Below are 23551 nucleotides of genomic sequence, written 5' to 3'. Positions count from 1 at the left end.
GCGCCCGCCCTGCAGTGCATTCTAAGGGGTGTAGTCTCTGCAGAGCGCAGGTGCCACCCGGCTGAGTCTAGTGTGTGGTGTGGCAAACTACATCTCCCATCATGCAATGTGGTGCCGGCTAGGACAGCGTTGGAGCCTGCTATTGGCTGCCACCGCTGATAAGGATATTACAGGCTGGAACTTCCAATGTGTGCCAGTGATGTTCTGTGGTGCTAAGAACACCGTCCCGCTCACCCCGCCAGACTGGGGACACTGATCGTGACTGGGGGACATTCCCTTCCACTCACACACACAAGTTGGGCAACTTAGGCAAGCCGCAAGGCCCCTGTACACAGTATTTAGTGGGGGATTCTACACTGACCACCAATGTAATGGGGAATTTACAATTACCAGCAATATGAGGGGGGATTTATACTGACCACCAATGTGAGGGGGAATTTGCACCATTTAATGGGGGATTTTACACCACCCACCAATATAAAGAGTGATTTCTACACTGACACCAATGTAATAGGAGCATTTACACCAACCACCAGTGTAAGGGGGGCTATACACTGACCTCCAAGTAAGGGGGAATTTACACTGTGACAACCATTGTCGAGGAGATTTGTACTGACCACCAATGTAAGGTGACACTTCTACACCAACCACCAATGTTAGAGAGGATTTACACTGACCACCAATGTAAAGGGAAATTTACACTGACCACTAATGTAACTGAGACATTTAGCCTGCGTTCACATTTGTGTGTGTCGGAGACGCATGCAAAAGCGTTTTCCTGACACCACAGAAACATGCTGCCCTTTAGCAGATACACAGCAGTGCCATTTGTTAATGACACCCTCACACATCTGCTGAGATGTGCGTATTCGCATGCACTATAATTCAGGGTGCTGTGACACCATGTTATTTTGAAAAAGGATTCCATCTCCAATTTGCTTACCTTTGCATACAGTGGGGACAGAAAGTATTCAGACCCCCTTAAATTTTTCACTCTTTGTTATATTGCAGCCATTTGCTGAAATAATTTAAGTTCATTTTTTTTCCTCTTTAATGTACACACAGCACCCCATATTGACAGAAAAACACAGAATTGTTGACATTTTTGCAGATTTATTAAAAAAGAAAAACTGAAATATCACATGGTCCTAAGTATTCAGACCCTTTGATCAGTATTTAGTAGAAGCACCCTCTTGATCTAATACAGCCATGAGTCTTTTTGTGTTCTGTGTTTTTCTGTCAATATGGGGTGCTGTGTGCACATTAATGAGGAAAATAAATTAACTTAAATGATTTTAGCAAATGGCTGCAATATAACAAAGAGTGAAAAATTTAAGAGGGTCTGAATACTTTCCGTCCCCACTGTAACAGGCTGATGTTAGGCTTAATGAGCACATTTGCAGGCAGGACTTTCAAGCATGCCCCTTTACCTCCCCAGTGGGCAGCATTCAGCAGAGGTGATGGTGGATATGACCTCTCGGGGGGGGGGGGGGGGGGGCATGATATACAAATGGTACAAAAGGTTATTTACATGTAAACACAGGGTCTGTAGGTGAGTCATCTGTACATGACAATAGGGCAGAGCTGGGCAGCATTAGTTACAGAACTATACACTAAGATATCGGGACACAGCACAGGACTAAAACTGCAAGCGACAAGGGAATTTAAACTGGAATAGTTGGAATTGGGCCCAGAACAGCAGCCCCTTTTGCCCTGCCCTAAAGATGGCCCTGGTCCCATAGCCACTCCTTTGTTATTTTGGCTGTGTGCTGAGGGTCGTTGTCCTATTGGAAGATAAACTTTGGCACCCAGTCTGAGGTCCAGAGCACTCTGGGGCAGGTTTTCAACAAAGATGTCTCTGTACGTTGCTGCATTCATCTTTCCCTCGATCCTGACTAGTCTCCCAGTTCCTTCTGTTGAAAAACATTCCCACAACATAATGCTGCCACCACCATGCTTCACTGTAGGGATGGTATTGGCCAGGTGGTGAGTAGTGCCTGGTTTCCTGCAGGCATGATGCTTGCCATTCAGGCCAAAGAGTTCAATCTTTGTTTCATCAGACCAGAGAATTTTGTTTCTCATGGTCTGAGAGTCCTTCGGGTGCCTTTTGGCAAACTCCAGGCAGGCTGTCATGTGCATTTTACTGAGGAGTGGCTACTGTCTGGCCACTCTACCATGCAGGCCTGATTGGTGGAGAAGTTGTAGAAACATCTCAAGGATAATCAGTTGCAAACAGGTTGCACCTGAACTCAATTTTGCGTGTCATGGCAAAGGCTGTGAATACTTATATACACGTGACTTTTTCATTTTTTATTTTTTTTATAAATTTGCAACGATTTCAAACTAACTTCTTTCACGTTGTCATTATGGAGTATTGTTTGTAGAATTTTGAGGAAAATAGTGAATTTAATCCATTTTGGAATAATGCTGTAACATAATAAAATGTGGAAAAAGTAAAGCACTGTGAATACTTTCCGGATGCACTGTACATTCACATACAAACGTACATACATACACGCACACACACACACACGCACGCATACACTCATACATAAACTCACACATACATACACATTTACATACATACACACTCACACACATACATACATAGCCTTTTTAAAAACCACAGCTTGCTGTACCTGGCAGACCAGCGTTTGGCACCTTCAGCATTGAGTAAGATGCTGGTGTACGCAGTACTGCATGGAAGAGAGACAGGGCAGGTCGGAACTCAGGAAGCAGATTTCCTCATCCACATGTCCATTACTGCCCGCTCCAGTTCTGCAGTTCGATGTTTAAAGACAGCTAGCTGTCAAGGCTGTACTGGAATACTACAAAAATAGCGGCTGCACTTTTTTTGAAACTAGGTGGGGCTGCTGTGCTTCTCCTCCCTACTAACAGGAGTAGTGAGTAATGCTGCTATCACATTTCCTATTCTCCTGTCACCCTATGTTTGTGAAGAATAAAAGTGATCCTCTTCAGAAATGTCCAAATTAAATGATAAAAGTAGTGAGTATCCATCACCATTAAGGTTTCTCAAAATGTCACACCGCCACCTCAGTAAAGATGCAGGCTTACCACGTGTGACAAAACGCGCAGGGGGAGCGAGGTGCTGACATCATCGAGTGTTCCAGGAAGTGCAGGATATTTTTTGTTGTTAGCCGGCCGGTGATTTTTAACTAAGCAATTTATGGTACCTCTTGATGTACGTGCAACCTTTACTTTTAATAAGACTTTTAGAAGGGTTTTACACTATGTGGAGCTTCTTCTTTCATGTTTTAATTATGGTCTTATCGGGATTCCATTGACATGAGCAGTACAGTCCATATCCCTACCGTCGAGTGCATCCTGTAGGAGAGTCTTGGGAATACCCTGGCCAGGGTATTTGGCCACGTGCCCATCTGACTTCTCTTTTTTATTAGAGATTCCACTGAATTTGGTAACCCTGCATCTTTACACAATTTGGGAAACCTGAATGGTGATAGACGCTCACTACTTATATAATTTAATATGAACATTTCTGAAGAGGATCGCTTCTAATCTTCACAAACTTTATATTTTTATATTTTTTTTATTTCCTACTTTTTAAATTTTGCGCACACTTTTTGCACTTTTTATGTACTTTATTGCTGCATTTACGCTAGGACTTTATTGTGCATAGGTGTTATACAATAGATCGTATGCTATTTACATTATCATTGTATTACTCAATTAACACTTAGATTAATTTTGATTTACAGTGTCTTGAAAAAGTATTCATACTCCTTGAAATTTTCCACTTTTTGTCATGTTACGACCAAAAATGTAAATGTATTTTATTGGGATTTTAGGTGATAGACCAACACAAAGTGGAACATAATTGTGAAGTGGAAGGAAAATGATAAATATTTTTCAAAATGTTTTACAATTAAATTTGCGAAAAGTGTGGCGTGCATTGGTATTCAGCCCCCCCGAGTCAATACTTGTGTTGGTCTATCACATAAAATCCCAATAAAATACATTTACGTTTTTGGTTGTAACATGACAAAATGTGGAAAATTTCAAAGGGTGTGAATACTTTTTCAAGGCACTGTATATGTTTTGATTATCACTGTTTTATAGTGCGGCTCTTTTTGACATATTTGAATCTGTTCTGTGGAAGATATCTCGCAGCAGAGCCGCTGCTTTTTATCATTTTTTTTATTGTGGATCGCATTAACATCCAAGCGCAGTTTTGAGTTAGGACCTAATGCAAGATTATTATGGGGTCCCCATGCACCTGGGACCCCTAGGCAGTGCCCAGGAGTGCCCATGCATTAAGGCAGCCCTGACTACTAAGCTTTTATGTATTATATACTCTTGAACAAAGCCATACATAGAACAAACAGGATGCATGTAATGATTGTGCAGCTTTTCATCCCAGCTTGCACTCTATTTTGATGGTCTTTGTGTGGTTAATTTTATGCCCTGTCTACCCTTTTTCTCATTTACATTGTTCCATTGCCAGCAGTAAGGCTAGTGGGATATTGAATGAGCAAGTTTCAGGTGTAGAGAATTGTGAAAATATAATTACTGGGTACCAATGAGTACCACCTCCTTCTCTTCTCCTTTCTTTGATATTGTACTCCCTCCTCTCTTCTAATCATGACTGCTCCACAAACCTTCTGGTTTCGTATCACAGGCTATATTCTGTAATATGCACTGTTCCACTCCACCAGTCAGCTATTTATCTCCCCTGGCTCTGTGTTGCAGATTGTATTCTATAATCTACACTGGTCTATTCATCCACTATAGTTCCTTATCTCCTGTGGTGCTTTCCCTCTTCTGCTGTAGCTCCGTCTGTCTCTGACTATGTGCTGAAGATTTTGCGCTGTAAACTGCACGGTTCTTCTCTTCCAAAATGGCCCCTTCTCCTCCTGTTTCCTTGTTGTAGGCTGTGTGCTATAATAGGCACTGTTCCACTCCTCCACTATGGTTCCTTCTTCTCCTTGCTCTTTGCTGCAGGCTGTGTTCTGTTTTCTGCACTGTTGCACTCCTTTACTCCTTAAGCAATATTTATAAAAGTAATTCATACAGTTGTGATCTGACGGCCCCTACGGTGCCATATGGCTGCATATCCTGAGCTGCGCAGGTTAGTAGCCACCCTCTAACAGTATGTTGGATCACAGCAGCAAAAAAACAGGAATTTGAAGAAGGCTGGGAGCAACAGAAGGTACTTTTTTGGGTTAGGAATACATACTCGAAAAGATTTCTCCTTTTTTAAACAAGAGCATTGTGTCACTTCAAACTGTCATGTGTCAGTAATGTTCTTATCGCATGTTTTGCTATTAACACCTTGAATTTTTTTTTTACCATATGATTATACATGAGGGGTCTTCAAAAAGTTTCCGCACTTTTATAAATATAATAAAGTTCAAACTTTTTGAAGAACCCTTGTATAAAACATTCACATATAAAACGTCACCATCTTCATTCTTTTGCCAATTATTAGCATTCATTTAATTAGAGCAGGACCCAGTAGACCTAGTAAAGGCATATGGTACACCACTAGTGACTGGTCTCTCTTCTTAAAGATCTCTTCACCGAACCCTACAAGGGATAAGTCACAGCTTGCACATATTTTGTGGAACCGTATCAAATACTTTGCTTTGAGTGTGTCTCAGCCAATCAGGAGGAAGAGTCCTGGACGGCCAAGACACTCGTGGACATCGCTGGACAGAGAGGGACCTCAGGTAAGTATTAGGGGGGGCGAGGGGGTCTGCTGCACACAGAAGGCTTTTTATCTTAAAGCGGGGTTCCACCCAAATTTTGAACATTATCTCTATGCATTCTCTTCCTTGCCTAGATGCTGACATGCTGTGTAAAAAAATTGAAATCGCCGTAATTACCTTTTTTTTTTCTAATCTTCTTTGCACTTCCTGGTTTTCCTCCCATGGGAGTAGGCGTGTTTCTAGCCTCTCCCAGAACTCCCACAGTCCCCTGGGAGCTAGTCTCAGGCTTCCCAGCATGCATTGTGCAACAGCGTCATCACAACATCTCGGTGAATGCTGGGAGCACAGCATTCACCGCATCCAGGAAATACATGCTTGTGGGCTTCAAATGCCCACAATGAAGATGGAAACCGCCTTCAGTGAATTTTATAAGTTATTCTTTACAACAAAATCGGACACAGGCGGACTTATTACACAGAACATGTGAGTAGATAATCATGAGAAGAAAAGTTTGTGAATGAACTCCAAAAAAAAAAAACGATAGATAGGTGGACCCCCGCTTTAATGCATAGAATGCATTAAGATAAAAAACCTTCTGACTTTACAGCCCCCATAAATACCTAAAAAAAAGGTTTTGTCTCCTTTCTAAATGGGTTTAGCCATTTTCTCTGACAATATGTTTGGCCTCTATTTGTCTATTTTTTTTTCTTTACTATCCCGTTTAAGCTGGCCTTATATGGAGCGATTTTCTTTCCTGCAACCATGGAAAATTGTTCAATTCCCCCATCAACACTGACTGTGGAATCCCTCCCATGGGGCTATTGTGTTTTCATGGCGGGGGGGGATTGATCGATCAACTTGGGTACATTCATCCTGCCCATACATGGTTCAAGTCCCACCCGGTCCCTGCTGAACCAGATGCGATTTTAACTATTTTTTCCCAGCTTTAATTCTTTAGTGAACCATAATGATTTTTCCCTTTGTTTACACTTACAAATTTGCCTGGCATATAATCTAGTTGCCTTCAGGATGGTAGACAATGCCCAGTGATTACTGACTCAGTTGTATTCCAAATTTTGAATTAATTTTAGCGGCTTCAGGTCCGTCCCATAGCAGATTTAACGCAGCAGGGGGGCTCTCTGCACTTCTGCCTGCAGGGGGCACGAGCGGGCCAATCTGCGGGAGCCAGGCACTGGAGGTCTGCCGGCCCCCGCTGATTGTGGGTAAAACACACAGAAGGGAGATCTTCCTATGTAAACAAGGCAGATCTCCGTTTTGACAGGGGGAAGGGATAGATTTTGTTTTCCTGCAAAGCAGGGAATAAAATGTATCACTTTCCCTGGTAAAAGCAGCACACTGGCTAGGCACACAGTTAACCCTTTGATCACCCTAGATGTTTAACCCCTTCCCTGCCAGTGTTAGTACAATGACAGTGCATATTTTTAGCATTGATCACTGTATTGGTGTCACTGGTTCTTGCAAAGTGTCAAAAGTGTCAGTATCCAATTGCCGCAAAATCACAGTCCCGCTATAAGTCGCTGATCGCTGCCATTCCTAGTATAAAAAAATAAAAAATTCCATAAATGTATACCATATTATTTAGACGCTATAATTTTCACGGAAAGCAATCAATATACGCTTATTGGGATTTATTTGTACCAAAAACATGTAGCGGGATACATATTGGCCTAAATTTATGAAGAAATTTAATTTTTGATATTTTTTTTTTGTTCAATATGTTTTATAGCAGAAAGAAAAAAATATTATTATTATTATTTTTTTTTTCAAAATTGTCAGTCTTTTTTTGTTTATAGAGCAAAAAATAAAAAACGCAGAGGTGATCAAATACCGCCAAAAGAAAGCTCTATTTGTGGTAAAAAAATTACATACATTTTATTTGGTTACAGTGTCACATGACTGCGCAATTGCCAGTTAAATTTGCCGTATCGCAAAAAATGGCCTGGTCATGAAGGGGGGGTAAATCTTTCAGAGGTCAAGTGGTTAAGGAATTTATCTCTCAGCAATATGTGTTCCTTTAAAATATAAAAAAAATATATATTTTTTTTATATGAACTTTTCATTTTTGTTTGAATATCAAACCAAAGATATTGGTGAACACTAGAACCTTTTCTGCCACCCCAACATGAGACAATCATTCCCCATTTTTCAGTGCATTTTTAGACTATAATCTTCCTCTGTCTGGGCATTTTACTATTTTAGAGAAACTTATTTCAATGCATCCAGAATATCTCTGCTCCTGCTTGTAAGCGCAGTTTGAAAACTCTAAATAATGTCTGGCATGTTAAAGTCGCCCATTTTCAAAATCTCTCCCTTCATTGTTATTTGAGTTATCTCATACATCATGGGTTATCATATTATGACACCTTCTCCTCAGAAACATCTAAAAGGTTAGCAATATTTAAAGGCTAACTTCACCTTTTACACAAAATAAAAAAATGCACCCATATTTGCAGCAGAAAAATGCCAATTTAATATTTTTTTGCAAATGAGCCTACAAAGCATTGCAACCACGATCAGCGGATTGTTGGTGCAATGCACAGGTTCCTGCAGACTCTTCCAGCTTCTTGTTACCAAGGTATGGATTTTCAGTGAGAGACCTGGAAGAAATGTCAATGGACTCTGAGAGCGGTAATTACTGCACTTGTGTTCCAATGAGAAAAGTCTGTTTGCCTCATTGTAACATGTAACATGGTCTAAAAGGTGGAGTTAAGCTTCGTACACATGATCGGATTTTCCGACAGGAAATGTGTGATGACAGGCTGTTGGTGGAAAATGTTGGATCGCAGGTTTTTAAATTTTCCAAGGACAAATGTGTGTTGTCGGATTTTCCGAGCGTGTGTACACAAGTCCGTCGGACAAAAGTCCAAAGTACAAACACGCATGCTCGGAAGCAAGGACGAGCCAGAAGCGGTCGGTCTTGTAAACTAGCGCTCGTAATAGAGAATTAACATTCGTGACGTGGCAAATTATGAGATCTCGAAATGCAGCGCACATTCTCTTCTTCTTTAATGGGATAATTATGAAGCTGCTTTGCTGGTGATACTGATGGAGTTATTGCAAACAATTTTTCAAAGGCCTTTTTTTCTAGTGATATCAAGAATAATGTTATTATGTTTTTTTTTTTTCATTTGTGCAAGTTACCACAACATCATTATCCCGTAGTTTTTAAAATCAAAGATACAGCTATGTTGGTGTCCCTTGTCAATTTTACATTGTATTTTTTTAAATGTAACTGCCTAATCCCAAACTGTCATTTGAAGTAAAACACATAGCCAAGTATTATTCTCCACAATTTTTTATTGTGCATTAAAAAAAGAAAACAAATAAAATTAGACATGGTATCTGCCAATAGAACTTAACCAAAAAGTGCATTCTATGCATCCAAAAATATAGAAAATATATCAAATCATTATTCAACCAAAAAATAATGTCAAAGCAACAACTCCCAGGCCAAAAATAAATAACACATTATCTCCTCCGATTCTGCAACATGGCTGGTTGACGAACGACAGAAACGAACTGAAAAGCACGAAATGAAAAGTGCGAAATGAAAAGCGCAAATCAACACTCACCAAACTTCTACTAACATGAACTTAGCAGAAGGAGGCAAAAGGGTGGCGCTAAAGAGCTGAAAAACAATGTATTACGTCACTACGTTCGTATTTGTTGGCAGACAATTCCTTGCCGTTTGTATGCAAGACAAGTTTGGGCCAATGCCCTTTGGACAAAAGTCCACGGTTTTGTTGGCCAACAATCCGATCGTGTGTACAAGGCTTTAGCCTTTAATTTTTTTTTTTTAAGGTATAATATATTAATCATAACACTATAGTGAAGTTTGCTAGAACTTGACTGCAAAAGTGAAAATACACATTAACCACTTCAGCTCCGGACGATTTAACCCCCTTCATGACCATGCCATTTTTTGCTATTCAGCACAGCGCTACTGTAACTGGTGTTTGCGTGGTCATGCAACACTCTACCCAAACAAAATTTATATAATTTTTTTTCAAACAAATAAAGCTTTCTTTTGGCGGTATTTGTCCACCACTGGGTTTTTATTTTTTGCAATATAAATGGAAAAATTTTGAAGAGAAAAACATTTTTTACTTTCTGCAAAAAAAAAACATTTCCTATAAAAAAAATAATTTCTTCATAAATTTTGGCCAAAATGTATTCTGCTACATATCTTTGATAAAACATTCCAATAAGTGTATATTGATTGGTTTGTCTGACAGTTATAGCATCTACAAACTATGGGATATATACTGGAATTTTTTTTTTTTTATACTACTAATTGTATACTACAATGTGCTGATGACACTGGGTAGGAAGGGGGTGATTAAAGGGTTAAATGTATGCCTAACTATGTGTAATGTGTGTGTTATGTGCTGCTTTTACTAAGCATCTTGTTGTTCTTTCCCCTTGCTTAAGGAAAAGAAAAACAGCAAGATCCCCTGTCAGTGAACAGAGCTCTGTATTGTTTACAATCACAGAGCTCTGTTCTGCGATTCACTGAGCCGATCAGCAGGTGCCAGTGGCCAATCACTGGCCACTGGTCGAGACCCGCAGATCGGCTTTTGCTACCTAGTACGTGATCCAGCGCAGGAAGAGCGCTTTGCCACCGTGCTATTATGTTAGATGGTCAGCAAGTGGTTAAAGTGGTTTTAACCGCTTCCCGCCCGCCATACGCCAAATGGCGTCCTTGGCTTTGAGCGGGGATATCTGAGTGATGCCTATAGCTACAGGCATCATTCAGATATCGTCTTTTAGAGCTGGCGAATCTGTGCATCATAAGTGTAGCGCTGGTAGATTTTTAATCTACTGCTGATAGGTAAATTTAGTGGGTTATCTGTTTATACATAGTCAGATTTGTCTCTGTTCCAGCTCAGCTGAGTTGCATGTAATTTCGCACTGTGCCTGTGGGTGTCGTTGTTACAATGGGCCGGTGTTGGAAAGGCAACACGTTGAAGTGTATAAGTGCTCCTCTGTCCCGGAGATAACTCGGTGGAGGTGGTCCCCCGAGTTGCATTCTGGGAGAGGGTATTTATGGGACAGACGCCATGTTTTAGGGGTCTTTCGTTCCACCTGCTGGCCCTCCTGGCCCTCCTGGCCGGTATGTGTTAGGAGTACTACCTCGTGGTCCTCCGATCGGGAGGCCCACGTTGCTGCAGCGTGTGGGTGGGCCTAGAAGCCTGTCTAGGGCCAACCACGGCAGCAAGGGAATGGTCCTGGGCTGTCTGTCCTACGGGAAGAAGCTGGACAAATGAGAAGATCCCAGGGAAGGACCCGTCATGGAAGGATCATGCAGAGTGCTGGTCTGGAGAGGGGCCTGGTGACTCAGTTGGAGGACGCATCCTAAAGTTAACCTACCGCATAGTACTGCTGGGTCGGCTTAAAGGTTCTAGTGCTGTGTTTGCTATTCATTGTAAACCATTACATCCTGTGGCAGAGGATCGTACGGGTTTCTAGTTCATTCAAGTCTGTGGCAGAGACTTTTGTTCGTGCTGCGTACTGGCTGCTAGGTTAGTGAGAGAAACCTATCCAGGCCGGCAAAGATTCAACTCTAAAGTGAGAGCACATTCAACTACAAGATTACAAGTTATAATGATCCACTAAGAAAAGGTATTTGAACTTCCCTGCAACTCTTCTTCTGCCTCTTTCCTGCTACTTCCTTTAATCACGTTTATTAAAGCATTGGAAAAGATACTCAAGTGTCCGGTGCCTACATTGTCTGGTATTAAACTCAATGGGACCCTAGACCCAGTTCTGGTGAAATTGAGGTAACGAAGGTGACGGTAACAGCCCGCTATAAACCAGAAGCTCCACCGAGAGTTATGGCTACATGTGGGGGCGTCGTCCAGGATTGTTAGCCGTCAACCTCCCGCAACCCTGAGAAGTGTTTTACCGGGAGTTTACGGTAGAAGTTTCTGGACTTTGTCATTTTCCAGGAGAAGAAGGGGTTAAATTGCAGGACTTTATTTCTGACTGCGTAGGCTGCGGGTGAGAAGTAAAAGCCCGGGAGCTACGTGTTCAGAGGAACAAGTGGGAGGAGCCTAACCTACTTGTTACCGCGTGGGACGTGTGTGTGTTTGGTGCCAGAGAAGAAGAGAGGCCTTGTGATCGTGCTCAGAAGATCAGAGTGCAGCCATGTCTTCTTTTCCGTTGGTACCGCCAATTATGGGATCTAAGATGTTTCCTACAAGTACCGCTGCGGGTGCTATGCTGACCGGAACCCTGTTGACAGATACTGGCATTCGTTTGAAGCCGCAGGGGCGGTTTGTGCTATACACAGTTGGAGATATTGAAGGGCTGGGCATGCTTTGCCATAGGTGTGAAGGGCTGGCCATACATCTCCGTCCATTTGTTCGTTGTTTGCAGTGCGGGGAATATTTGTTCACAGTGGAGCAACCTACCGTATCGCCCCATGCTTATCGAGTGGATTGGGCTACAGGAATTGCCACAGTGGAAACTGCTGCCATTGCTGCTGGAGAGCAATAGGCCGTGATCTTGCCTGTTACCGTGAGTGCTTCCGAGGAAGATGTCGCTGTTACCGATTCATCAGCGGACATTACTTTGATTTCCGCGTCTACTACACCTATCCCTGTTGCACCTGTCCAGAGGAAGGTGGGATATGTGAAGGCTTCCCGCGGCCGTGGTCAAGGCCTGCCCCGGAGACTACCCGAACCGGAGAAATATATGGATCCGGAGAAGTCCACGTCAGGAACGGGTGAGAGATCAAAGGGGAACGTACCTGGGACTCTTTGTAAATATTTGCCAGCAGAAGAGTTGAGAGACTCGGAGATAGATTCCATGTCGGATCTCTCCGGTGATGATGATTTGTTTGAGACTATGTCACAGGAACTATTGTGGGCCCAGGGTGAAGATGTTGCTTCTGCCTTAACTTTCTCAGAGTGGACAGCCCTGGATTCTGGGAAGACATCACCTTGTGTGTAGCCGCACAGTACTACCAAAGAGACATTGTCTAAAGTTGCTAGTTTGCTTCTGACACCGTCGGGTCTATGGTCAGCAAATCACTGAACTCTTGTGTGCCTCCTGGTTTGGGGAAAAATAGACCTTTGCCGTTTGCAGAGAATGCTCACTAAACGAGTTGCCACAGAATATGGTCTGGAATTTCCCTATGTTACTCAGGAAATTATGCAGGAAATTGAGGCCAACCGGGAACAGTGGTACAGTGAAGCTGTTTGGGACTATTTGTCTGTGCCAAAACCTTTCCAGGGAATTGGGTGTTCTGTTGCCATGGATGAACGTTTCAGTGGATGTTTCTTACATTGGAACTATGGTCGGCACATCTATGCTGACAAAGTGGTCATTTGCAGACCTGGAAAAGATGATGTTGTGTACTTTATCACTACAGTGGATAAACTGGGAAAGAAACTGACATTGTCAGATCCCCGGTTTTATTGGTGATTGTGAAGAACTTTGGGGTATATAGTTAGAGAGTGTCAGTATATAGAGATCTTCATGGTCAAGAAATGATATTTATCCCAGCGTTTCCAAATTCAAAGACTCTTTGCTAGCTGGATTTTCTTCAAAGATAGGGATTGTGACAGACCTAGCCGGGAAAGAGACTTTTGGAGGGGACTGTATGCTAGCCTCTTGTCGATCAATCGGGGGCCCTTGCATTTGGGGGAACGGTGCTCTTTGTGAGCTGTATGCCTGAGGACCCTTGAGGTGGTATTACTGTGGATTCAGGTCCTGGTCCCCCAGGACACACAGACTCTGGGGACCCTGGATTTGCCATATTGGAATAGTGGCTGATTCATAATGCTGGGACAGATACTGTTAGGAGATGCTGATGTAAATTCCAACACCTGTCTGTCTATTGTCTGCTAAAATGTGTATTGTAAATAAGTCTACTATGGGATCTAAGAGTCATTAGATCCCCATTGTTATTTGTGTTAATTAACTCTGCTATTGTGTGAAGAAGAGTCTATATTGATTGTGATAATGTTGATTGGATTTTCTGAACTAAAAGACGGCCAGTCTGGCCTAACGGTCATGTCTGAGTCATCTAGGCTGTCTAAAGGGATTAGTTAATTAGCTCATGTTAATTAGGTTAATTAGGTTACAGCTGTATTGTTAGAGTAATATGAGCAGGAGGTCTGCACCTCCACTTTTAGTGTATAAAAGCCTGTATTTTGCAATAAAAGAGATTCCTGTTTGAACTTACATACAGCCTGCCTGGTGTTTGTTCTGAGCTATCACAACTGGACTAGAACGGCACAGAGCTGTAGTTCTAGTCCCAGAGCATCGGATGACCGAACCATCAGACGTTGCAATCTGATTCTATAGCTGCAGAGGAGTGTCGGGAGAGTGGAACCGAGGGAGCAAGGGGCTTGTTACATTGGTGGCAGCAGTGGGATTTGCTCTCCAGTTACTGGGACACTCCAAACCAGCCTGCAGGAGAGCCACACTGAAAGACTTACTTGAGAGCCATGGAGGGAATGGTGGGATCGTGCTTCCTTGCCGTGAACACATCCAAACCATCACCTGGATCCAAGGTAGCAGGATAGCAGGAGAGGAGAGATACCAGCCACCATGGATGAGGAATTCAGAAGGAGGTTGAGAGAGAAGGAGATACAGCACAGAGGACCAGTATCAGAGCAGGTCCTGCTAGGATGGTTTGATTCTATCCACTGTGAACTCTGGAAGGAAGCGCTAGCCCGTGAGCAGCGACACCAGGGAAAAGTTCTCCCCTCCATCCATGTGAGGTACTGGTCGCAGTATGAAGTGAGTGTCGGGAGAGTGGAACCGAGCGAGCTAGGGGCTCATTACAGGGATGGACTTTTTAAGTTACTCTAGTTTGTTTCTATTAAAAGGAAAATCTATGGGAAGAGAGTGTCATTCTTCTTTTGGAATGAGGCTTTGCTCCTAAAATGTTTAGTGAGGACATTGTACATGTTTAGCGTGTGTCTAACTTTGTTTTTTCAGGAACAACTGGACCTCCTATCAAGCTGTTAGGCTTTTCAGATAGTGGGGCTTGTAACAGTTCTAAATGTGATTTCTTTCACGGATGTGAATGTGTTATTCTATAAATATTAAAACTGTAATATTTCTATACTGTCCTTTCTTCCTCTTCATCCAAGTTTTTTTTAAGTTCAAATACCTACTCTCAGGCTTGGGAGTTATTTTGACAGACGTTGAGGACAACGTCTATTGTAGTGGAGGGAGTATGTAGCGCTGGTAGATTTTTAATCTACTGCTGATAGGTAAATTTAGTGGGTTATACATAGTCAGATTTGTCTCTGTTCCAGCTCAGCTGAGTTGCATGTAATTTCACACTGTGCCTGTGGGTGTCGTTGTTACTATGGGCCGGTGTTGGAAAGGCAACACGTTGAAGTGTATAAGTGCTCCTCTGTCCCAGAGATAACTCGGTGGAGGTGGTCCTCCGAGTTGCATTCTGGGAGAGGGTATTTATGGAGCAGACGCCATGTTTTAGGGGTCTTTCGTTCCACCTGCTGGCCCTCCTGGCCGACAGGTATGTGTTAGGAGTACTACCTCGTGATCCTCCGATCGGGAGGCCCACGTTGCTGCAGCGTGTAGGTGGGCCCAGAAGCCTGTCTGGGGCCTACCATAGTGGCAAGGGAATGGTCCTGGGCTGTCTGTCCTACGGGAAGAAGCTGAACAACTGAGAAGATCCCAGGGGAGGACCCGTCATGGAAGGATCATGCAGAGTGCTGGTCTGGAGAGGGGCCTGGTGACTCAGTTGGAGGACGCATCCTAAAGTTAACCTACCGCATAGTACTGCCAGGTCGGCTTAAAGGTTCTGTGCTGTGTTTGCTATTCATTGTAAACCATTACATCCTGTGGCAGAGGATCGTACGGGTTTCTAGTTCATTCAAGTCTGTGGCAGAGACTTTTGTTCGTGCTGCGTACTGGCTGCTAGGTTAGTGAGAGAAACCTATCCAGGCGGGCAAAGATTCAACTCTAAAGTGAGAGCACATTCGACTACAAGATTCCAAGTTATAATGATCCACTAAGAAAAGGTATTTGAACTTCCATGCAACTCTTCTTCTGCCTCTTTCCTGCTACTTCCTTTAATCACGTTTATTAAAGCATTGGAAAAGATACTCAAGTGTCCGGTGCCTACATTGTCTGGTATTAAACTCAACGGGACCCTAGACCCGGTTCTGGTGAAATTGAGGTAACGAAGGTGACGGTAACAGCCCGCTATAAACCAGCAGCTTTACCGAGAGTTATTGCTACATAAGAATGATCAAAATGGCTGTTCCGCCGCTTGATCGTTCTTACGGGAGGCGAGAGGGGACACCCCCCCTCCTGCCGCCCTCCTGTGCTTCTACCGACTCACCGCTACGATCGGTGAGTCGGACACAGGATCCGCCAGCCCCGGATGTTGAGCATAGAGATTTCGGGCGGACCAGATGGTCGCTGGAGTCTCTATGATCATTTGGAGGCCGGGCGCGATGTTATGCATCACGCCCGGCCTCTGTATTAAAAAAACCATCGCCGCTTCGGCTGGGAAGCGGTGATCTTTTTTTATTTTTATTTCAGGCTTCCCAGCCTAGAGGTGAGATGTGGGGTCTTATTGACCCCATATCTCACTGTAAAGTGTACCTGTCATGCTTATTCCTATTACAAGGGATGTTTACATTCCCTGTAATAGAAATAAAAGTGATCAAAAAAAATTTTTGGGGAAAAAAAAAAAGCTAAAATAAATAAAGTAAAATTAACAATACATTTTTTTTTTTTTAAAGCGCCCCTGTCCCTGTGAGCTTGCACGCAGAAGAAAACGGTGTTATACCACACATGTGAGGTATCACTGCGAACGTTAGAGTGAGAGCAATAATAATTTTGGTCCTAATCCTCCTCTGTAACTCAAAACATGTAACCAGTAAAAATTTTTAAAGCGTCGCCTAAGGGGATATTTAAGTAGCGAAGTTTGGCACCATTCCACGAGTGTGTGCAATTTTGAAGCGTGACATGTTAGGTATCTATTTATTTATTTATATATATATATATATATATTTTTGTATATATTTATTTATTTATTTTTAAAGCACAAAACTGTTTTTTTTCCAAAAAAATGCATTCGAAAAATTGCTGCGCAAATACCGTGCGAGATAAAAAGTTGCAATGACCGCCATTGTATTCTCTAGGGTCTTTGCTAAAAAAACATATATAATGTTTGGGGGTTCTATGTAATTTTCTAGCAAAAAAATGATGATTTTTACATGAAGGAGAGAAATGTCAGAATTGGCCTGGTAGGCAAATGGTTAAAATCTGAATGTTTTTTACCTTAATGCATTCTCTGAATTTGGTTAAAAATGTCCCACTACTTGTCCTACCCCTCCTGTCCCTAAACACTTACATGGCTCCTGCACTGTCTCTGGCTCCAGCACCCACTCCCTTCACTTCCTGTTTTCACAGGAAAAACTGAGGTCAGTGGAACTGTAGGCTCCTGCTGATGTCAAACTCTTGTGATGAGCGATCAGGGACGCAGCTTACCAGTACTATGTGTGTCTATGGATGCACACAGCCTGGATTGAGAGCACGCACACACAGGTGCCTCCTTGGCATGTAGCTTGATGCAGGAGGCACCAAAGGGAGTGAGAAGCTGGCAGTGCCGTGGGGAACTGCCAGAAGAAGAGAAAAATTATATTCTGTGCAATATCATTGTAAGAAGCAGGTTTTTTTTTTAGCCTTTAGTATCACTTTAATGTTATTTGAATGCTATTCTTGTCATAAATGGCAATGTCATACCCTGTTCTTCTACTCTGACTTTCCTGTATAGTAGGTACCTTTGCATAGTTATTTTTCCACATCTGATAGACTGTCTCTGTCTCTTTCAGGTGGTTTGGCAGCTGTTATCTACACTGATACTCTACAGACTATTATCATGCTTGTAGGATCCTTCATCCTCATGGGGTTTGGTAAGTTTATATCACCATGCACAACATATTTAGTGTGGATGTGGGAGTGGTAGCAGCTTCTGGATAATAGCAGGCTTTATCTCTGACTTTGTAAGTATAATTTGAATTAGAGTGGACATACACCTCTTATATTTGTGAGCAATGATCCAGTCTTTCGGTCTATTAGCAAATATCCAGTCCTTTAGAAGTTTACTACAGAATGCTAACCAGGACATGCTTGTTTGGGGGGGGGGGGGGGGTTACCCTTCCTATCATATTGATTACAGTGACTTGAAAAAGTATTCATACCCCTTGAAATTCTCCACATTTTGTCATGTTACAACCAAAAACATAAATGTATTTTATTGGGATTTTATGTGATAGACCATCACAAAGTGGCACATAATTGTGAAGTACAGTAGAAGGAAAATTATAATTGTTTTTTACATTTTTTTACAAATAAGTATGTGAAAAGTGTGGGGTGCATTTGCATTCAGCCCCCCTGAGTCAATACTTTGTAGAACCACCTTTCGCTGCAATTACAGTTGCAAGTCTTTTTGGGTATGTCTCTACCAGTTTTGCACACCTAGAGAGTGACATTTTTGCCCATTCTTCTTTGTAAAATAGCTCAAGCTCTGTTAGATTGGATGCAGAGCGTCTGTGAACAGTAATTTTCAAATCTTGCCACAGATTCTCAATTGGCTTTAGGTCTGGATTTTGACTGTGTCATTCTAACACATGAATATGCTTTGATCTAAACCATTCCATTGTAGCTCTGGCTGTATGTTTAGGGTCGTTGTCCTGCTGGAAGGTGAACCTCTGCCCCAGTCTTAAGTCTTTTGCAGACTCTAACAGGTTTTCTTCTAGGATTGCCCTGTATTTGGCTCCAAGCATCTTCACATCAACTCTGAACAACTTCCCTGTCCCTGCTGAAGAAAAGCATCCCAACAACATGGTGCTGCCACCACCATGTTTCACTGTGGGGATAATGTGTTCATAGCGATGTTCAGTGTTAGTTTTCTCCCACACATAGCATTTTGCTCTTAGGCCAAAAAGTTCTATTTTGGTCTCATCTGACCAGAGCACCTTCTTCACATGTTTGCTGTGTCCCCCACATGGCCTCTCACAAACTGCAAACAGAACTTCTTATGACTTTCTTTCAACAATGGCTTTCTTCTTGCCACTCCTCCATAAAGGCCAGATTTGTGGAGTGCATGATTAATAGTTGACCTGTAGACAGATTCTCCCACCTGAGATGTGGATCTCTGCAGCTCCTCCAGAGTTGCCATGGACCTCTTGGCTGCTTCTCTGATTAATGCTCTCCTTTTCCGGCCTGTCAGTTTAGGTGGACTGCCATGTCTTGGTAGGTTTGCAGTTGTGCCATACTCTTTCCATTTTCGGATAATGGATTGAACAGTGCCCCGTGAGATGTTCAAAGCTTGAGATATTTTTTATAACCTAACCCTGCTTTAAACTTCTCCAGAACGTTATCCCTGACCTGTTTGGTGAGTTCCTTGGCCTTCATGATGTAGTTTGTTCACTAAGGTTCTCAACAAACCTCTAAGGGCTTCACAGAACAGCTGTATTTATAATGAGACTAAATTACACACAAGTGGACTCTACTAATTAGGTGACTTCTGAAGGCAATTGGTTCCACTACATTTTAGTTAGGGGTGTCAGAGTAAAGGGGACTGAATAGAAATCCACACTACACTTTTCAGATATTTATTTGTAAAAAATGTTGAAAAACATTTATCATTTTCCTCCTACTTCACAATTGTGTGCCACTTTGTGTTGGTCTATTACATAAAATCCCAATAAAATACATTTACGTTTTTGGTTGTAGCATGACAAAATGTGGAACAGTTCAAGGGGTATAAATACTTTTCAAGGCACTGTATATTCTATTTGCTTTAGGTGCTAGAGGTCCTATAGACCCATACAGTAATTCTTTTACCAAAAACAGAAAGCAATCAGAGATTTGCCACTGTTGTTTTACATGACACACGTGATTGACCCTACAGCAATCTAACATGTAAATGTATGTATATCAAAAAGCGTTTCTTAGCTGTGCAATAACAGACACAGAATTAAGCAATCAATGTACATTGCATTATGCTAATGCCTTTAGGAGATTGGACACTGGCAAACAAGGGCCTCCCACTCCCAGCCTGCCTCAGTGTTTTGCTAGTGTCCCAAGAGATCGCACATCTTCTTTTACTGAAAGAAGGAAACCCCTTTCTTACATTTTATCAAGATCTCTTTTCCTTTTAGATCATTTATTTTCAGTAGCTTCAGAGCCAGATAGGAGTTTACTTTGCAGATTTCTAGATTGGATGATCTCAGGCAATGCAATTGAAGCTATACCCAGACTCCACTGAGAAGAAGAAGCAGAGCCAGCATGTATTGCGTCTTTTAGCATTGGATTTGCCTGAAGGTGCCTGCCTGGGTACCTATGTGCAACACATGAGCAGCCCCAGTGTGCTTTACAGGTCTAGGGACGTAATGCATCTGTCTGTCTGTTGGAACGCTGTCCCTGAAGACCCCTTAGGGGGCATGCCTGCTGGAGGGGAAAGGCAAGTGGGAGCAAATCCTGCCTCCCTATCACCAAATGTATAATATATAAATTGTGATACTAAATATTAAATATATATATATATATATATATATATATATATATATATATATATATATATATATATATATATATACCTCCCATATGTTCTAAGTGAGTATGTAAAAAAACCCTCAGCTCTGTGTGTTATATAGTTCCGTTCAATTCGCTCCTAAGGAAGTCCACCAATGACAAAATGTTGTGGGTGGAGCTACAGCACATTAAAATCACACTTTGGGACACATACGCTCAAACAGACCTAAAAATGTGATGTGTTGCTCCCTTATGAGATTAAGCTTCTATTTCTAGAGCGGGGCATTATACAGATGCATTTTATATTGGGAAAGTTTCATCCTGATGGTCATCAAACTTCTGGAGGGGCAGAGCAGAGACTGCCAGTCACTGCTTTCTGCTCACTGAAGACAGAGAACTGAGCGATCAGCAGTGTTTGATCGCTCAGTTCTCGGTCTTAGAGGTTGAGGGGGACAGATGCAGCATCGGAACGATGCTGCATCCATCTAGGTGAATATGTATGTTTGTGAACCGGTAATGGAAAATGGAAAATGTGTGCCGCTTAGAGCAGGCCAGGGAAGGAGCTTATTGTGGATCCAAACAACTGTTGGGCAAGGGATGGATCCCATAAAGCTGCACATCAATGCAGACTGGTAGTGGAATGAATGGCAGTCTCAGCCTGGGCTCCCACCAGGACACCCCCCACCAGGACACCCAACGCATTTTACTCCTCCCCTCAGAGCCTAATCATAGGGATTAGTGAGTCTGTATTGATGTGCGGCTTCATGAGTATGTATGTTTGTTATTTTTGAAAACCCACACTTCTATTTTTATAAACTACTTAGTTGGGAATCATTGCTGTATGTATGTTTGAAACTGTAGAAAAGATTTATTGCATTATAGAGGCTGCACTTTAAATCACTGTTGCATTTTATTGCATAGTTACATTGGTCCTGCTAGCTTGGTCTGGCATGGTGAGTCACAAATCCAGCCCTGGAATCAGGGAATTTATTTTTCCCATTGGTTTGGAAGGTTATCATGTCAGATACCAGCCTGTTGGGCTGGGCATGATACTGTCTCAGTACATAGGATTTAGCCACTGAAGGAAGCTTTTCTCCCAATCAATATTCAGGAGCTCACAGCGATTTGGTTAACCCTTCAACACTGTAACTCTTGTCTGCAAAGTAATTTGGCCAGGATTCAGTCAGATAATGCCAAGGCAGTGGCTTAAAGCAACTATCAAAGAGGAACCATAAGTCTTGAAGCTCAAAAAGAAGCAATTTTGACTCTGGCATAGGCAGAACTGGACTTCGAAGAATGGTTTCTTCATCCTGATGTGTTTCAGAGCCCCTGTCATAGTGTGGGATACCAGACATTGATATCCTTGCTTCCAGATTCAACAACAAACTGAGCAGGTTTGCCTTCAGGTCCAGAAAACCTCTAGCCTTTGCAGTGAATGCTTTGGTCACTCTGGGATCAGTTCAGTATGATCCTTGTCTTTCCTCCACTGAAACTCCTTTCTCTCCTGTTCAACAGGATAGCGATACGGGGCATTCTGGTGATCTTCAATGCACTAAATTGTCCAGGTGGACGTGGTCGGACCTCTTGTCTCCTGGAAACTCTCTGTGGGTTCTCTCAGATCATCCAGATCTTCTGTCCCAGAGCCTGGCTTACCCTTCTTCTTCGTCACTGGCTTTAAATGTCTGGCTGTTGAAGCTTAGGTCCCAAGGGACAGGGGCCTGCTGTATTCAGTTATCCCTAATTTCATGAAGCTAGAAAATAACAAACTTTATCATTGCACTTGGGACACATATTTCTCTTGGTTCAAGGGAAGGTTCCATGGAACTAATCCTGTCTTTTCTCAAGGGTCAAGTCTCTGCCTTGGTGGTTCTTTTTCAGAGATTGCTTTCCTTTCTCTTCTTAGTGAAGGCCTTAGAACATGGTCCCATTCATCTTATTCCTTATGAATGCTCCCCAATGACTCCATGGGCTCTTAGCCTCATTCTGTAGGTTTTTAGAAACCACCCTTTGAACTCATCAGGGTTATTCCTCTGTATACCTTTTATTTTCAGGATTACCTGTCTCATTAAGTTGGCATCACTTCTGCAAAGCCGGGCTCTGAGTTGGTTACCTTACCTTCTAAAGGACCCTTTGTGCTACACAAAGAAAAGGTTGTTTTGAGTCCCAAGACCTCCTTTTTTTTCTCAAGGTGGTTTCTTCTATTCACTTTTACCAGGACATTGTTAGGTTTTATCAGGTGGATGTTCAGGCCTCAGCTGATGCTGGCTTTGATCGGAAGGTTGCTGAGTCTCTTCTGTCAACCTGTTGGTTTTTGTGGGCCTGACAACCTTTTATTTGTTGTGTCACCCCCCTCCCCCCCCCGCACACACACCCTTAAGTGGACTCCTTTTGGACATCTCAAAATACCTTAATTACTTAATTCTATGTCCCTTAATGTACAATAAAGAAAACAGTTTTTTTTACCTATTGTAAAATCCTTTTTTTTGAGTACATTAAGAGACATTCCTACTATTGCTAGCCACAAAACTGAGGCAGAGTGGGAGTGGTAGGGGTTATACTGAGCATCAATGTTCTCCGTTTCAGGGATGAATCAGGCCCAATTTTTTTCTGGATTCGGACCTGAAACAGACCAGAAGACGCACAGGACTCTTCTGTAAACTGCTCCGCAGCCGTCCCGGAGCTGTGTGAACCGTCTCCATTAAGAGCCGGTCACAGTCTCCTGAAACCCGCATTCAATTTGCACTAGTGTGAACCCAGCCTAAAGGAGGGTTATGCCCCATCAGGTTTTTTTTACCATCTGCATCCTATTTGGGAGATTTCTCTTCAGTGAGTGGAAATCCCTCCAAACTAAGAGACCCCTTGGTTGTCAGCAGGGTCACCAGAACTAGCATCCCCAAAAACTAGAGTTCAATTCTATTCCTGTTCTGGTGACAAGCCGATATTTTTGTGATTTTCTTTCACTTTCACTCTTTGTGATAATGATCACCTGGACAAATAGAGAGGGGGCACAAACAGCATTAGAAACTGCTTCTCCCCCAGATACTAGTCAATTAGAATGCAATAGCAGCTTGAAGCAGGTTGGTGCTGTTTAGAAAAAGATTAAACACAGTTCAAGTGTACTTGTCAGTGAACTGTGCATGATCTCTTGTGCAGATCTCAAATAAATGCAAACGAAATGCAGCTCAAAGCAAGCTGCATATGCTTATCAGTATAAGCCCAAAGCCTAGCTACACTGCCCTTCCTTTTACTTCCTGTTCTATCTGACAACCCTTACCCGGCAGATGAAAGAACACCCCCCTAAAGAG

General features: G+C 42.5%; 1 protein-coding gene across 1 annotated transcript in view; it reads left to right on the top strand.

Moving 5' to 3' along the window:
- The window catches only part of SLC5A1 (solute carrier family 5 member 1), a 132014-nt gene that overhangs the window by 69370 nt on the left and 39093 nt on the right, over nucleotides 1-23551 (top strand). Inside the window, exon 7 of the mRNA XM_073629246.1 lies at nucleotides 17540-17620. Within this exon, the coding sequence (XP_073485347.1) occupies nucleotides 17540-17620 (81 nt within the window). The remainder of the gene's footprint in view (nucleotides 1-17539; nucleotides 17621-23551) is intronic.

This window comes from Aquarana catesbeiana, linkage group LG01 (genome assembly GCF_042186555.1).
Source record: "Aquarana catesbeiana isolate 2022-GZ linkage group LG01, ASM4218655v1, whole genome shotgun sequence".
Lineage (NCBI taxonomy): Eukaryota > Metazoa > Chordata > Amphibia > Anura > Ranidae > Aquarana > Aquarana catesbeiana.
The sequence above is the reverse complement of the archived record's forward strand: the minus strand, read 5'-3'. Positions and strand labels throughout refer to the sequence as shown.